General features: G+C 38.6%; 3 protein-coding genes and 1 non-coding gene across 6 annotated transcripts in view; 2 read left to right on the forward strand and 2 right to left on the reverse strand.

Annotated features, from left to right (window-relative positions):
• The window catches only part of LOC149036312 (E3 ubiquitin-protein ligase CHFR-like), a 45,728-nt gene extending 44,869 nt beyond the window's left edge, over nt 1-859 (forward strand). For 2 of the 3 annotated variants that reach the window (XR_016181580.1, XM_089189219.1), the window contains exon 21: nt 462-812. Coding sequence is in view for 2 of the 3 variants with exons in the window: in XM_089189219.1 (XP_089045345.1) it covers nt 462-501 (40 nt within the window). In the remaining variant the exon portion in view is untranslated. Of the gene's footprint in view, nt 1-461 lie in introns of all 3 variants that reach the window. The other variant, XM_089189223.1, reaches the window with a different exon arrangement.
• Nucleotides 860-2,168: 1,309 nt separating this feature from the next.
• Nucleotides 2,169-4,648, reverse strand: LOC149036317 (uncharacterized). Its single transcript, XM_089189235.1, has one exon. The coding sequence runs from the start codon at nt 4,227-4,229 to the stop codon at nt 2,820-2,822; it is 1,410 nt and encodes a 469-aa protein (XP_089045361.1). The 5' UTR covers nt 4,230-4,648; the 3' UTR covers nt 2,169-2,819.
• A 265-nt stretch (nt 4,649-4,913) lies between these two features.
• Nucleotides 4,914-7,062, reverse strand: LOC149036318 (uncharacterized). Its single transcript, XM_089189952.1, has 3 exons — nt 7,051-7,062; nt 6,495-6,555; nt 4,914-6,254 (listed from the first exon to the last, which is right to left on the reverse strand). The coding sequence occupies exons 1-3, from the start codon at nt 7,060-7,062 to the stop codon at nt 5,947-5,949; spliced, it is 381 nt and encodes a 126-aa protein (XP_089046078.1). The 3' UTR covers nt 4,914-5,946.
• A 1,440-nt stretch (nt 7,063-8,502) lies between these two features.
• On the forward strand, nt 8,503-8,575 carry Trnar-ucg (transfer RNA arginine (anticodon UCG)). Its single transcript has one exon. It is a non-coding gene; the product is annotated as a tRNA-Arg (tRNA).
• Nucleotides 8,576-15,038: the final 6,463 nt, after the last annotated feature.

Here is a 15,038-nt window from a genome sequence, read left to right on the forward strand (position 1 = left end):
CTTTTCCACGCTTTGACCACCCCTCACAATTGAGAGAATGGTGGCAGTTCTCAGGACCAATCACAAAGCGATGTCGGATTACTTTCGACACCCAACTTTAAAGGTAAATAATATTGCTTTGATACATCGTCGAAGTACAATCATGATACACTAGCTATCCAGTTGGTGCTGAAAACCAATTACGTTCTAGAATTTGATATCGATTTGATTACAGACGAGGACATTATGTTAAACCCAAAGGTAACCCTTTGTGCGCATGTCCTTTCTTATCACAGCGACAGTGCATAGACGTGCTGATTGTGATTGGAGTAAAAAATTGCCGAACTCAGAGGACCAAACCACTTCCTGCAAGGTAAGGCTCTAGCTAGCGATAGTCATGCTAAGTTATGCTCTCATTTCAGTGTCTGGTTGGAGGAAAAAGTGTTGATATTCAGCGTGCTCTGTATTCTTTTTGTTTTCAGTCGCTTCAATCACATTTGTGAACAGACAAGATTTACATAACTGAGATTATCTCCATCAGCAAGAAGTTTGCCCAACAGTTTGCCGGTACCTATCATAATGCAAACATATCCCGGCGTACTTTTCAAACTGCATTTGCATCATTTTCATCTCATGTTTATTTGAATAAAAATTAGACAAACTGACAAATTTGGTCAGCACTCACCAAATAATTATCAAATATGACAATGCTGCATACATATTCATTTATTTTCTTACAAAAGTTTTCAAAAGACGATGAATTATAACGAACTCAAATTAATAAACAACGCCCGGCTTTGAAGTTATGAAACAATTAAAAAGATAAAAGACTGTGTCGCCCGCATTGACAATGATCTGTTGAATAAAAAAGAGAATCCGAGTCAATGTCACGATTTTAAGTCAAACGAAAGAAAAGGTAGTACTACAGTTAACACAATGCTAAATTACTGACAAGTTTATTTTTGGCATTTGATTTACTGAACAGCACTACACTTACTTTCGTATATTGTCTTACTGGCTAACACCTTACGAGGTCTTACGACAATGTTTGAACTCAGGGAGCTTATAACAGGCATTTTACAGTTTACTATTTTTTCCCACTGGAAACAGTGCTTGCCAGAACAGGATCTAATGGGTGATGGTAAGAATATGGACTCCCCAGACAGTTAAAAAAAGATTGGGCGAGGACTTTGCGAAAGTACCAAAGCTGAGGGGTACATTGACCGTTCTAGTTGTCTAACTGGTTTGTCACTAAAACTAAATATGTGCAATCGTATTTTACAAGTTTTCTTATTCATACCTTTAGCTAGCTCAGTGCAGGCCTTTAAATTTGATCTGACATTATTCATGGCTTTAAGATCATTCGCTGTAACTGGAACGTTTATAACTTCAATACATCCAACGTTTTTCCCCAGGGTGTCAAACCATGATGGTTGAAGGTCAAAGTAATCTTTGCCTAGATGAAAGATAAATCAATTTTTGTTTTAGTTATGATGGCAATGCTGAGAATTTCGTTTAAGCATAAAGGTATCTGGGATTTTTAGCTTACCAAACCAAAGTGAGTTAAATTTAGCGAGACACTTTTCTAAACCGCCGCATTAACCGTGAGGAAGGACATGCGCACAAAGGGTTACCTTTGGGTTTAACATAATTTCCTCATCTGTAATCAAATCGATCTCAATTCTAGAGCGTAATTGGTTTTCAGCACCAACTGTACAGTTAACGTATCATAATTGTACTTCTACGATGTATTGAAGCAATAGTATTTACCTTTAAACATTTCGACTTAAATTTGAGGGGAGGTTATTGGAAGGCACTAAGTCGAAGTAAAACGGCAAAGAAAGTTAGCGATTAGACGTATAAAATTGACGAATTTTCAACCGTTAGTCGTATTAAAAGTTAATTGTAAAATATTACCGGTAAAACCGTTAGTCGTAAAAGTCATCACCCCTAAAGTCCTTTGGAGTTATTTTGTTTTCGGTATTTTCACCTTCGTGATCGCTGGCACTCTGGACAAAGTTGGAAGCAGGGATGTGTGTTCGTTTTGTAACGCCTCTAGCTATTTTGGAAAAGAAGTTCACCTTAATACCAGACGGGTTTGTTATTTTCAGAATACACTACTTCGTAGAGATGTGGACTATTTCTTATATAGAATGGTATTTTACAATTTTCCATCTTCATACCTTTAAGGTGGCAGTTAACCCTAAATCAGTCTAATCAGATAAAAATTCATAATTTATTTTAGAATTGACCAAACTTAATAAAACTTGGCAAATGGAAGCTGCATCAACAGCAGCATCAATAAATGTACTTTTTATGTCGCAACAACCTGTTGTTTCCATAGCAACTCCGATAAACAAATGAGAAGGTTGTGCCTTAAGACATGTATTTCTCAAGGAATATTAACTTATTTGACTCAAAAATTGCTGGAAATTATCAAAACACAGTGCTCTATGCAATGAATTACTAACTTTTTGTTTCTTAAAAATCCTCGCCATTTAAGGCTTGGCATATTTGTTTCCATAGCAACAATGATCGAAAGCGACAAATTCAAAAAATTATAATTCATTGCATAGAACATCACTCCAGGAACAAGCCCTGGAAATTTTGTATAATATAGGTAAATAGCAAACCAACTATGCCTGTTTTAGTACTCAGTGTGTAAAGAAATGCTAATTGAAGAAAATGCAAGACAAAGTTCAACACATAGTGATAGAGCACTAAAATGATTCCAACAAAACACTAAGCATAGTCTTAATGGATACAAGTGGTCTAGCATGTCCACATTTGTTGTGTGAATGTTTTCTCAACCAAATAGGGCACAGACTGGTTTGAATAGATTACTTTTGCTCAGTTCTTTCTTTAGCTACAAATTCCACATCCGGGACAACAAATACAATGTCAAGTCCACTTGATGAAGATGGAGCAGGCAAAGCTACTGTTGACTTCTTTTTCTTAGGGGGATTTTTCTTTTTCTTTCTTCCATCTGTCTCTGGTTTGAAACTTGTGCCAAATGCTCCAGCCTGATAAGCCAACTTGTCAGCCTTTGAATTTTTCATAGACCGAATGGTCTGTCGCCGCTTTCGATATTTTGAGCTGATCTTGTGAGCAGCTGAGGCAATTCTTTCCTGGTCCTCCTTCTTCAATGCTTTTAACATATTCCTGCCAGGAGAGATTCCACAGGATTCCAGAAGGGATGCTTTACTTGCAGCTCCTGTGTTAAACACCCCAACGGTCTCACAAACTGCAATGACAACTCGTCTCTTTCCACAATAACGGCTCTTGGGGCATCTTGAACATAACTGTCCATTAATGCAGATGAGGGATTTCACCTCATAGTCAATAATTTCTCCTGTCATAACTGAAACAGCAAACGCTACACCAATCTTAGAGCTGTGCCCTCTCTTCTGCCATGTTCCATCTATTGAAAAAGCAACTTTGCACACTGATTGGCCATCAATCTCCACCTCGCATTCTTCATCTTCATGGGAAGCTAGTTGTCTTAGCCTTTCTGCTGCTTCACACATTAATGTCTCAGCATTACTCACAGCTAATTTTTCAACTTGCTTCATGTGCTGATTATAGGCCTTCTTGGTAACTGGAGGTGGAAGTTCCATTCCAGCACAAAACTTTGCCAGGCCAGCACGACCCCATTGGTGAGATGATAGCACAGACCTTCGGTTCACTTCAGGTGGCCCACCACCCTTGCCACCTAGTCTGGTACTTGTATTCAGAGGAGTTATGATACCACAATACGAGCATTTCAAATACATCAATTCAGCAAGGCCATTTCTACTAGCGCTATCTTGAAATAGCTGCAGTTTTGACTTTGAATTTCGGCACGAGCTGCAAATAGCTGATACAGCAAAGCACTCTGATAGTAGCTTCGCATCTTGTAGCTTGAAGCCATGTGCCTCCTCGTGAACGCAAATTTCTGCTGAACTACTTTGAGAACGAGTGGTAACTGCTTCTTGGCGATCGAAGTTCTCAAAAGAACTGTTCATTAGTTTCAATTCCGACATATTTTTCGGCGCAGTACGGTCTAGAAAGTCATCGTACTCACTTTGAGCCTTAGACGTGCTCGGTTGTGGCTCCACGTGTGATTCCACGCTGGTGTCATTTCTGTCATTTTCCTCGGCTTCCATTCGCACTTCCCACGCTTTTTTCCCGTGAAAACCTTTCCTTTTCTTCCTTCGACACGATCTAAACTTCCCTTTTCTCTTATTACCGGTTTCTTCCTCGACTTCCATTGACAAATTTAAAATTACACAACCTCGACAATATGATCACTCCAGCACTCGCTCGCAATACTCGGTGAGAAAATCGACCAGAATACGCGCAAAGGGTTCTGGGCTGGAAAATTTGGACTAAGTCACGGAGTATAGGACTTATGGATTACGGGAGAACAAATTTGGATCGTTTCTCGAAAAACCCAAATCTGTAAGCCCCATAGCAACCAAAATCAACAAAGTGTAAACAATGGTAACTAAGGCCGTTTTTAATGAGTTCCATTGATTAAAAATCAATTTTTAGGCGGGATTTTCAAAAATATTGTAAAACGCTCTCGGAACTAAAAAGCCAATATTATGAACTTCCTTCTAAGCCTTCCTTTCAAGTTTGACCGGAGTTAACATTTTTTTCGAATTTTAGGGTTAACTGCCTCCTTAACTGGCTCAGCTGTGGGGGCCTTTGAATTTGATTTAACATTATTCATGGCTTCAAGATCTTTTCCTTTAACTGGAACGTTTTCAACTTAAAGACATCCAGCGTTTTGGGATAGAGTGTCAAACCATGACGGTTGAAGGTCAAAATAATCTTTGCTTAGATAAAAGATAAATTAAGTTTTGTTTTATGATTGCAATGAAGAGAATTTCGTTTCCACATAAAGATACCTAAGATTTTAGCTTACCGAACCAAAACTGAATTAATTTCAGCGAAACACTTTTTCTGAACCGCCGCAAAAACCGTGACCTTGAGCACTCGATAAAAGAACAAGCTAACTCTTCAATTAAAGCTCCCTCCTCTGAAAAATGATTGATCTGAGTGGGTAAGTCACGAGTCTTGAATGCAGCAGAAATCATCACAGTTTGAGCTTGAACAAAGTTGGAAGCAGGGATATGCGTTCGTTTTTACGCCTTTAGCCTTCTTGGAAAATAAGTTCACCATAATACCAGAGGAATCTGTGTTATTTTTGTATGATGTAACACCTCTTGAAGTTGCTCACTGAATTTGAGTCAGGCCAGTACATTGCAAAAGTACTAAAGCTGAAGGGTACATTGACAATTCTAATTGGCTTAATAGGTTCTTCACGCTCAGAAGACAGTACTTCGCACAGATGTGGACTATCAACTATGTAGAATCGTATTTTAAAGTTTCCATCTACATACCTTTCTTCATGGCTTCAAGATCTTTTGCTTTAAGTGGAACGTTTTCAACCTGAAGACATCCAACGTTTTTTGATTAAGTGTCAAACCATGACGGTTGAAGGTCCAAATAATCTTTGCCTAGATGAAAGATGATTAAAAAATCAAAGCCGATATATGGAAGAGCATGCTATCAATTCTGAGTATCTAACTGTTTTGTGACGCGTAAGACTACACTGCTTTCGCGCAGGTGTGGACTGTAAAGGAATGGTGATTTACAAGTTTCCTTCTTCATACCTTTAGCTTGCTCAGTGAAGGCCCTTGAAGTGGATTTAACATTCCTTATGGTTTCAAGATCTTTTGCGCTAACTGGAAAGTTTTCAACTTTGAAACATCCACCCTTGTTGGATGGAGTGTCAAACCATGATGGTTGAAGGTCGAAGTAAGCTTTGCCTAGTTTAGAAAAAAAAAAAAGAAGCAGAAATAAAAAAAATAAAAGTGCATGGAAGTACTGTTGATGAAATCAAAATATTTATTTTTAGTGAAAGATGATGCAGACACCTCTTTCCTCTCCAAAAACAAGGCAGTCGTATCAACCGCGTTGTCACCACTCAGTTGATGCGACGCCATCCCAATTTACATACTCATCATTAAATATTTGTGGTTTGCTCTGGGACTCTTCTGCTTCTGTTTTATTCTTCTGGAAGGCAAAATTAAGGCCCCCCTCGAGCTCGGCAATGTTGTGCCTCGCCTCTTGCAGCTTTTCGTCTATTGATGCCATTTGCTTAACAAAATCAGATTGAGTTATTTGCCCATTTTGTTTTAGCTGGGACAGTTTTCCTTTGAGATCAGCAATGTCTTTGTCTGTCCCAAAGAGAGTTTGTTTAAGAAAGGCGATCTCCTTCTCTTTAGCTGTTAAAAAATACACGAATATTTTAAGTACTTAGAATGTTAGATTGAATAAATTCAAGGTTTGAGTGATAAGGTAAACCGGGAAAACACGAAAAACGGAACTATTTATGACGGAACGAGAAGAAATAGGGAGGGGGTAAACGACTTATTATCAGTGGAGCATCGGAAACTCTTAGAAAAATGGCTCCCTAGTCCGCGGGCACTTTTCTTTTCATGCATGCGTGACCACTTAAAACTAACCGTTAATCTGTGTTTCAAGGTGGATGATCTTCTGTGTTAGTTGTTCCTTTTCTCTCGCAGACTGAAAAAAAAATTGCCAACATATTGATTTTTTAATTAACGAGATTAGAAGAGAGCAAAAAAGCTGGGATACAAAGCATTATCAACTTGCTATCCAGCGTGAAGATGGTGGAATGTCGACGAATGGCGTCATAATCTAAAATTTCATTTGCGCGCGCTTTTTCATCTCCCCACGAAGAAAAAAATGTTCAAACTCAGTTACCTGAACGCCTTTAATGCAGATAAAATTCTAGTTGCGTTGAATGTTTCTCCAATGTTGGACGGACTTAAAATTAAGCTAATTTTGGAGGGAACCGTTTTACAAGTCAAATCGGAACTAATCACAACCTATTTTCAAAGCTTATATATTGAATCAGGTAGTCTTGCGCGTTCGCCTTTAAAATCACTTGAACTTCCTTTGTTCTTGCTCCTTCGGATAACAAATTGTAACTTTTACAATAACTAAACCTAATTTTTAACGGAAGAAAAAAGAAGTGTAATGATGAGAAACGCCCACCTCATAAGCCATGATCCGTGCCCCATGTGAGGCCTCTAAAGGCTCATGATAATTCTCAGCAGAACGATTTGTGACATTGATTTCTTCATCTCGCGGAACAGGATTTCCTCACAGACTCTTTATCACCTGAGTTGTTTTTGTTCATTTTGTAACTGATGTCTTCATTCAAAGCATTCGGTAAACTAGAAAAATGCATTCTCTTTCACGGTGCTATAGCATGAACTGAGCTCTTAGTGCGAAACAAAGTTTCCATTTGTTTATGACTAGTTGCATGGTAACGTGTTCATGCCGTCACTTTGTGGCATCACGCCAGATTTGAAGTATTAAGTCTGGGCACTAGAATTTTGTTGAACATTATAATGCTTTTATAATGTTAAATCGATAATGGATAACACGTGAAATATCAGCGGACAACGATGTACATGGAACCCTTCACAGCAGAATAATTGATGTCATTGAGCGGGTTTCCTTCGTCCAAAGGAAAATGTGTGAACATCAAGTAAATTGTTTAAAGAATGCTTACTCCGTCTCCAGAGTGCCAGCGATCACGAAGGGGAAAATATCGAAAAACAAAAGAACTCCAAAGGACTTTAGGGGTGATGACTTTTACGACTAACGGTTTTAACGGTAATGTTTTACAATTAACTTTTAATACGACTAACGGTTAAAAATTCGTCAATTTTATACGTCTAACCGCTTATTTTCTTTGCCGTTTTACTTCGACTTTGTGCCTTCCAATAACCTCCCCTCAAATTTAAGTCGAAATGTTAAATAAGCATCCGGGCGCCTATTCGAGGAAATAGGGTAACTGATTTAGTTTGAGCAGAAGCTCAGAAATTACCCTTTGCATAAAACGAAAAGAATGCTGATATTTGTAGAAAGGAACAAATTCACGAGCGAAAACGAAATACGTGTTTCATCCTATGCTAAGACCTGTTAACATGGAGGTGAGGGACCCCAGATGGGTGATGTAACCCGCCTAGTCGTGGTAGAAAAATGGCCCGCGTTTAGATACAATCTCACAGCCCCGGGTTGCCGGGGTGAAGTTTCTCGAGGTTGTAGTCGCGCTTGCATTTAGTGAGTTAAGATGTCACTTAATGGCGACGTGAGGTAAAACGGTACCGTTTATTTTTAAACGTTTATCAATTTTCATTTATTTTCCTCTAAGGTTTTCCCCAAAAGTCGACATGTTAACAGTTTCTGACGGTACGACGTCTTCACTTTGGCATAACATAATCATTGAACACTGTCAGGGCTAATAAATTAGAAGATTCTATTTGACTGAGAGCTAAAATAGGATTATGGTTTAGTCTTCCTCTTCGACATAGGCGAATTGTTCTGAAGGTGAATTGAATATTTCTTCGGAGCGATTAAGCCTCCTCTACACCTGCAAGAGAATTTCCGCTTTCTACAGTATGGTTCTATGCTTTGACACTCATCTGTCTCAAGAAAGGCCCCGTGGCCCAATGGATAAGGCATCTGACTTCGAATCAGGAGATTCCAGGTTCGAGTCCTGGCGGGGTCGCTGTTGTTTTGGTGAAATAATCTTTGTATCTTCTGAATTTCTTTCATCCTTTTAATCGCTTTCATGAAGTTATTAGTCTGGATAAGAAATTAAGTTATGTTTGGTAGAAGAACATCGCCACACGTGCTTTTCAAACAAGTTATTTGTTTTTGCATTAACATGGAGGTGAGGGACCCCAGATAGGTGAGATAACCAGCCTAGCCGTGGTAAAAAAATGGCCCACATTTACATACAATCTCACAGCCCCGGGTTGCTGGGGTGAAGTTTCTCGAGGTTGTAGTCGCGCTTGCATTTAGTGAGTTAAGATCTCACTTAATGGCGACGTGAGGTAAAACGGTGCCGTTTATTTTTAAACGTCCTATTTTCATCCTTATTATGTTATTTCATCCTTGTGCAAAGAATCGAGAGAAAATCTGGTAGAAAAAAAAGAGAGAAACGACAAGAACGAAAAATAAAAATATTTTATTTCTCAGGTCTTGTATACATTACAACAGCAAAAGCAAGAGCAATAAGAATTTATTGAATGAGTTCTTTGTTGATTGGGATAGATTTCATTTAAGAGCATAATTCACGGCTTCTTCAATGCTTAGAGCATTCTCCCATTCAGAAAGGTCCCGAGGCCCAAAGGATAAGGCATCTGACTACGAGTCAGGGGATTCCAAGTTCGAACCCTGGCCGGGTCGCTGTTATTTTGATTCTTTTATCATTTTAATTGCCTTTCACCAGATACCACAGGTGAGGCATAGTTAAGTTTGCTAGAGTAGAATTGCTGCATTTGCTTTTAAAAAAGATTTGAACGTTTATCTAATATTCTCCGGCTTCCATAATACAAGTCATCCTTTCGTGAAATGCAACCCCTCCCGGTGGAGTTATGATGCTTGTCAGATTTGCTTGTTTTCCTTGGCTTCATTGCGGACTCTGGGGAAAAGTTTGACCCGGCATTTCAAACAGCTGGAGCGATTAAGATTTTTGGTTCAAATCTCATGTTTCTGAGAAAGCTGACAGGACGGAGAGACTCGAGTGAGGAAAATCTTGCATTTGGGATACAATCTTTTGAATTATTTGTTTACGCAAGAGAACGGTGCTTTGAATGCAGTAGATCCTAGCAAGAAGTACCGTAGGTTGTTAAAGGTGTGATTCGTCAGAGCCCAGATTTCTCGGAGTTCTGGAAAATTTTGGCGATCAAGGCAACTGACAAAGGTACCCGTGAGCTATCGGTGCAGTTTCTTGGCGATCTTTTTTGGGTAAAAGGTTAAATCTCTTCTCGTCCTGGAAAAGATGGCGTTTGGGCAAGACGTCTATGGACAAATAGTTGAATATATTTGCAATATTCATTTACTAAGAGATTATAAATAGTTTGTAATCTCTTGCTTCTTACTGAAATTGAACCAGAATAAAAATAATAATTTCCAAAGGTTCAATATCTAAACTGTATCGCGATACGATAAAATGCGAAATTCTCCAGTATATAATGTCATCAGCTTCACCGCTACAGTTCCATACGAACTGTTGTTCTTATTTTACAATATTTTCAACGACTTGAATCACAAAAAAACTCAAAATTTTTCCCCTCCGAGTAGTGATAAATCTCTTAGAAAAAACATTTTTCGTTCGTTTGTAGATTTTTATAATGTTTTTAATGTTTTAATAATCATGTTTTGATTCAACACATGGCTACCTCTTCAATTTAGAAAAATCAAACCTGAATAACAATACAAATTCCCAAAAGTTTTATGGTTCAACTGTAATTTGATGCGTTAAGTTAATTAATAAACTTACAGTGTATTTAGGAACCTCAAGCAAACTAAGAGGGCTACGAAGACGTGGCAACACAAAGGATTAAATGGGCAAAACAATAGCTTAGCGCGTACATTTTAGAACTTTGTACATTTCTAAGCCGTCATTTGTATGACCACAACGTGAAATAACCAAAGTTTGCATGGTCTGAGAACAGAACCGATTTGGCAAATGATTTCAGTTTCCATTTGGAACTCAATGCTGTAAGGGACGGTAAACACATCCAGCCTTTTGCAAAATTCTAACTACAAACATAAATTCATTTTTAATCTACATCTTGTTGGGCGTTTCCGTCCTAACTGCAGGGCATGAAATTAATTTTTTTTTTCTGATAGCCACTTGGCTCCTAAATTGTTCAGAGTGGTAGCCAATTCGAAAAAAGTTGGTCGCCATTTTCAAAGACTAACAAAACCTTTTGTTACGCTGTCAGCTTTGTAGATGGACCCTCCAAGATTAAGTTAGGGAAAAGATCTTTAACGTGCTACAAAGTGGACACAAGGATGGATGATATACAGCGTTCAAGCTCACCTAAATCCAAGATGGCGTCTAGTTATCGATCGAGATGCATGTGCTACGTTTTGGAAACAAAATTAACGAGGAAGTTTGCCGCGGATTTATCTTTATTTTCGCATATCTTTTTAATTCACTATATCTCTTGGTAAGGTTATGATGAAACATTCTAGTCGCCAATTTGGCGACTAATTTTCAGGATTTGGTCGCCAAAGTGAAAAATTTAGCCGCATTGGCGCCTGTATTAGGCGCGACTTAACGCCCTGAGGGGGGGGGGGGGGGGACGTTGATGACACAAGGTCATACATCGCGAGCGCAAATTGATACGTAAGTAAACGATGAATGCAATGCAAAATATGGATACTTCTTTGTAGCGATATAAATCTGTTCACGAGAACAGAAATCCAGAGAAACTGTTTACTAGTACCAAACATGTCAGAGTTTGTTTCTTAGCAATCAAAACATTTAAAAGTTCCAAGTCCGTAGGCTCCCCATTTGAACTTTATGACAAACTAACCATCGAGAGAAAAAAATCGCAGATCACATAACCTTTATGTACAGTATTTAAATGGAATTAAAACTACTCGTACTTGTTAAAAGTTTCCAGAGCATTGTGGAGACCTGGATTAGAAATCAAGTCATATTTGGTAGCGGAGCATTACTACACGTGCTTCTCAAACTAATAATGTATTTTTCCATTCTGATTGGCTCCGGCTGAGGAGTATGTCCAAAAAGCGCTTGTCATCAGAACCGAAATTGGCGACAGAGGAGAGGAAGCATCATGTTATGGAAACCTAGGTAATGTGTTTAAGTCGCTTAACCAATACGACAAGGCTGAAGAATATCACCAAAAAGCGCTTGTCATCAGAACTGAAATTGGCGACAGAGAAGGAGAGGCAACTGACTACGCAAACCTAGGTACTGTGTTTAAGTCGCTTGGCCAATACGACAAGGCTGAAGAGTATCTCCAAAAAGCGCTTGTCATCAGAACTGAAATTGGCGACAGAGAAGGGGAAGCATCATGTTATGGAAACCTAGGTACTGTGTTTGGGTCGCTTGGCCAATACAACAAGGCTGAAGAGTATCACCAAAAAGCGCTTGTCATCAGAACTGAAATTGGCTACAGAGAAGGAGAGGTAACTGACTACGGAAACCTTGGAATTGTGTTTAGAACTATTGATGATTTTGAAGCTTCAGAAGTATGCTTGGAGATAGCTTTATTGATATTTAGAGATATTGGAGATGGAAGAAAAGAGTTTGATATCCTTCTAGGTTACGCCGTTTTGTATTTATATCAATATAAAATCAAAGACTCCTTGTTGTGTCTTCATCTGTGCATTTAAAAGTATGAGCAGCTGAGATATTTCTTGGGCGCCAATGATCAGTTCAAAACATCATTTCTGGAGCACAGAGGAATGTTCCCCTACAAGCTGCTTTGTACTTTGCTTTGTGACACCGGAAATGCTCGGGATGCTCTTTATGTTGAGGAGTTGGGTCGAGCTAGAGGCCTATCAGACTTAATGGCAGAGAAGTACTCGGTTGAAACGCACATCTCTGCTAATCCACAATCTTGGGTTGGCATTGAGAACATTTTAAGAAAGAAAAGTAATTGTACTTGTCTGTACATTTCTTATTTTCAGAATCGTCTGCATTTGTGGATCTTGAAAACAAGTGGAGTCCTTCAGTATAGAAGAGTATCACCAGAAGAGAATCTAGTTCAGGCTGGGTTGCCCAAAGATTTGTCTTTGAGTCAATTTTTGGATGATAATTTCCGGAGTCTTGATATTTTGCCTACTAAAGATTGTGAAGATCGGTCTTTAAGTATGATTAAACTGCAACCTCTCTCCCCCGCACAAAAGAGCTCAGCAAGATTGCGACTCGTGGAGGAGGACGAGGACGAGAAAGTGATTTCAAGTCTATATTTGTGTTACAAAATGTTTATTGCTCCCGTTAATGATTTTCTTGAGGAGCCTGAAGTCATTATTGTTCCTGACCGCAGGTTGTACAAAGTTCCTTTTGCTGCCCTGAGTGAAAAGGAGGGAGCCGAATACCTATCGGAGACTCATAGGATCCGTGTCATTCCTTCTTTGACGACGCTGAAGATCAATCAAGATAGTCTAGAGGACTATCACAGCAACACTGGTGCCTTGGTAATAGGCAATCCCAAGGTTAATTGGCTGCCACCATAGCCAGGTGCAAGAAAAGAAACGGAGATGGTCGGACGACTGGTAGGTGTTCCACCTCTAGTTGAAGAGAAAGTAACGAAGCAGGCGGTACTTGAGCGGATAAGTTCAGTGAGCTTGATACACTTTGCTGCCCATGGTAACGCGGAAAGAGGAGAAATTGCACTCTCCCCCATTCCTACTCCCAACAGTGGAAACGCTATCCCACCGCAGGAAGCTTACATGTTGACGATGGCTGATGTCTCACGAGTGAAAGTCAGAGCTAAACTGGTGGTACTTAGCTGCTGTCACAGTGGAAGTGGAGAGATAAGAGCCGAAGGAGTTATAGGAATTGCCCGTGCGTTCTTAGGATCTGGTGCTCGCTCTGTATTGGTAGCGCTGTGGGCCATTCCAGACTCAGCTACAGAGAAGCTGATGGGTCAGTTCTACGAACACCTCATTGAAGGAGAAAGTGCCAGTGAATCCCTTTATCAGGCCATGAAGTGGATGAGAAAAAACGGCTTGAACAAAATGTCTGAGTGGGTGTCGTTTACGCTGATTGGAGATGATGTGAGACTCGAGTTTGACAAGACTCAGTGAGAACAGGTATTTCATAAATTAAAGTTAGATTAGATGTGAAGATGGCTATGACTTATTGGTCGTTGACTGGATGGGAATCCTTTGTTACCTTGAGCATCAGGCTAGTTTAATGTATATCTTTATCTTTATCTATCTATATCTATATATATATATATATATATATATATATAAAGATATATATATATATATGTGTGTGTATATCTACACACACTTTTTTTTCCTTTTTGGTGAGTTACTATCTTCGCTCTCTAGTGTAAAATATAGAATCTCACAGGTGCCTCTCTACCAATGAGATACAAGTAATAGCCACTTATTTTTACATATTGTGCTTGGTATAATGGTATTTGCTTTATATCCAAAATATTAATTGAGGTAATAATAAATTGGGTTATTTAAAATTTTTTCTCAGTACAGGAAGAAAGACCCCGGCAGAGTAAATAATGACAAGAACTCGAAGGGAACAGAGCAAAAAGACTTTTAGATGGATAAATTAAATAGGAACAAGAAGAGAAAATACTCTATCCAGTTTTTACTTGACATTAAAAAACAGCTATCCCAGGTTAGGGGAGATTTATTCCAATTTTTTTTGCTTTCTTTTCCAATATTTTCAGGAGGAGGTACTGGTTATGTACTCAATAATTTTTTTTTTTCACGCAAAAATTATATTCTGATATAATAAGCACGAAACAATGTTGACCTACGTAAGGCTTTTGAGTAAAACGAATTCAATAAAGTTAACCGGATTCTGTTTTTTTTTCTTTTTTTTTGACATCTCAAAACATTTGTAAACCTTTATCTGAAATTCTAATAATAATCTATTTCACAAAAGTTTCCCTGATGGCCGGCATTAAACTATGATTTGATATCATGTTGTTAACTTGTGGCTACGCGATACGGAGAAATGGGTTTACTGTGGAAAGTCTGATATGCAAATATTCACTCGCTCACTGATTCACTCTGGTGTGAGACTGTTGGGAATAAGTAACTTTGATCTTCTTTTTCTTGAAAAAGAAACAGAACTTACGGTTTTACTAATCACGTGAGGAAACTCGAAAACTTTTTGTTCTGGCCGTCGAAACGTATATGTAATGAAACTCGTCAGGATTAGGCATCCTTATTTCTTGTTCATGAATAATACAAGACATGTTTTAATGTCTTGCTTAAAAGCTTGAATTATTTTCTCTATTTTTTGCTTAAAAGCTTGAATTATTTTCTCTACAAAACTGTCGAAGGGGAAGAGACCGCGACGCAAAACATGAAAGAGTAAACAAAGACAAAGGTTCAACGTGAATAACCTAACATTTCATTTTGGGAACTTTGAGGATCGATTAATCCATTTTCAAATCAAGGGCGAAAAGCTTGTATTAATACAGAACAAATTTTCAAGTGAGAAA

The sequence above is a fragment of the Pocillopora damicornis genome, chromosome 12, assembly GCF_964200805.1.
Source record: "Pocillopora damicornis chromosome 12, jaPocDami1.2, whole genome shotgun sequence".
Lineage (NCBI taxonomy): Eukaryota > Metazoa > Cnidaria > Anthozoa > Scleractinia > Pocilloporidae > Pocillopora > Pocillopora damicornis.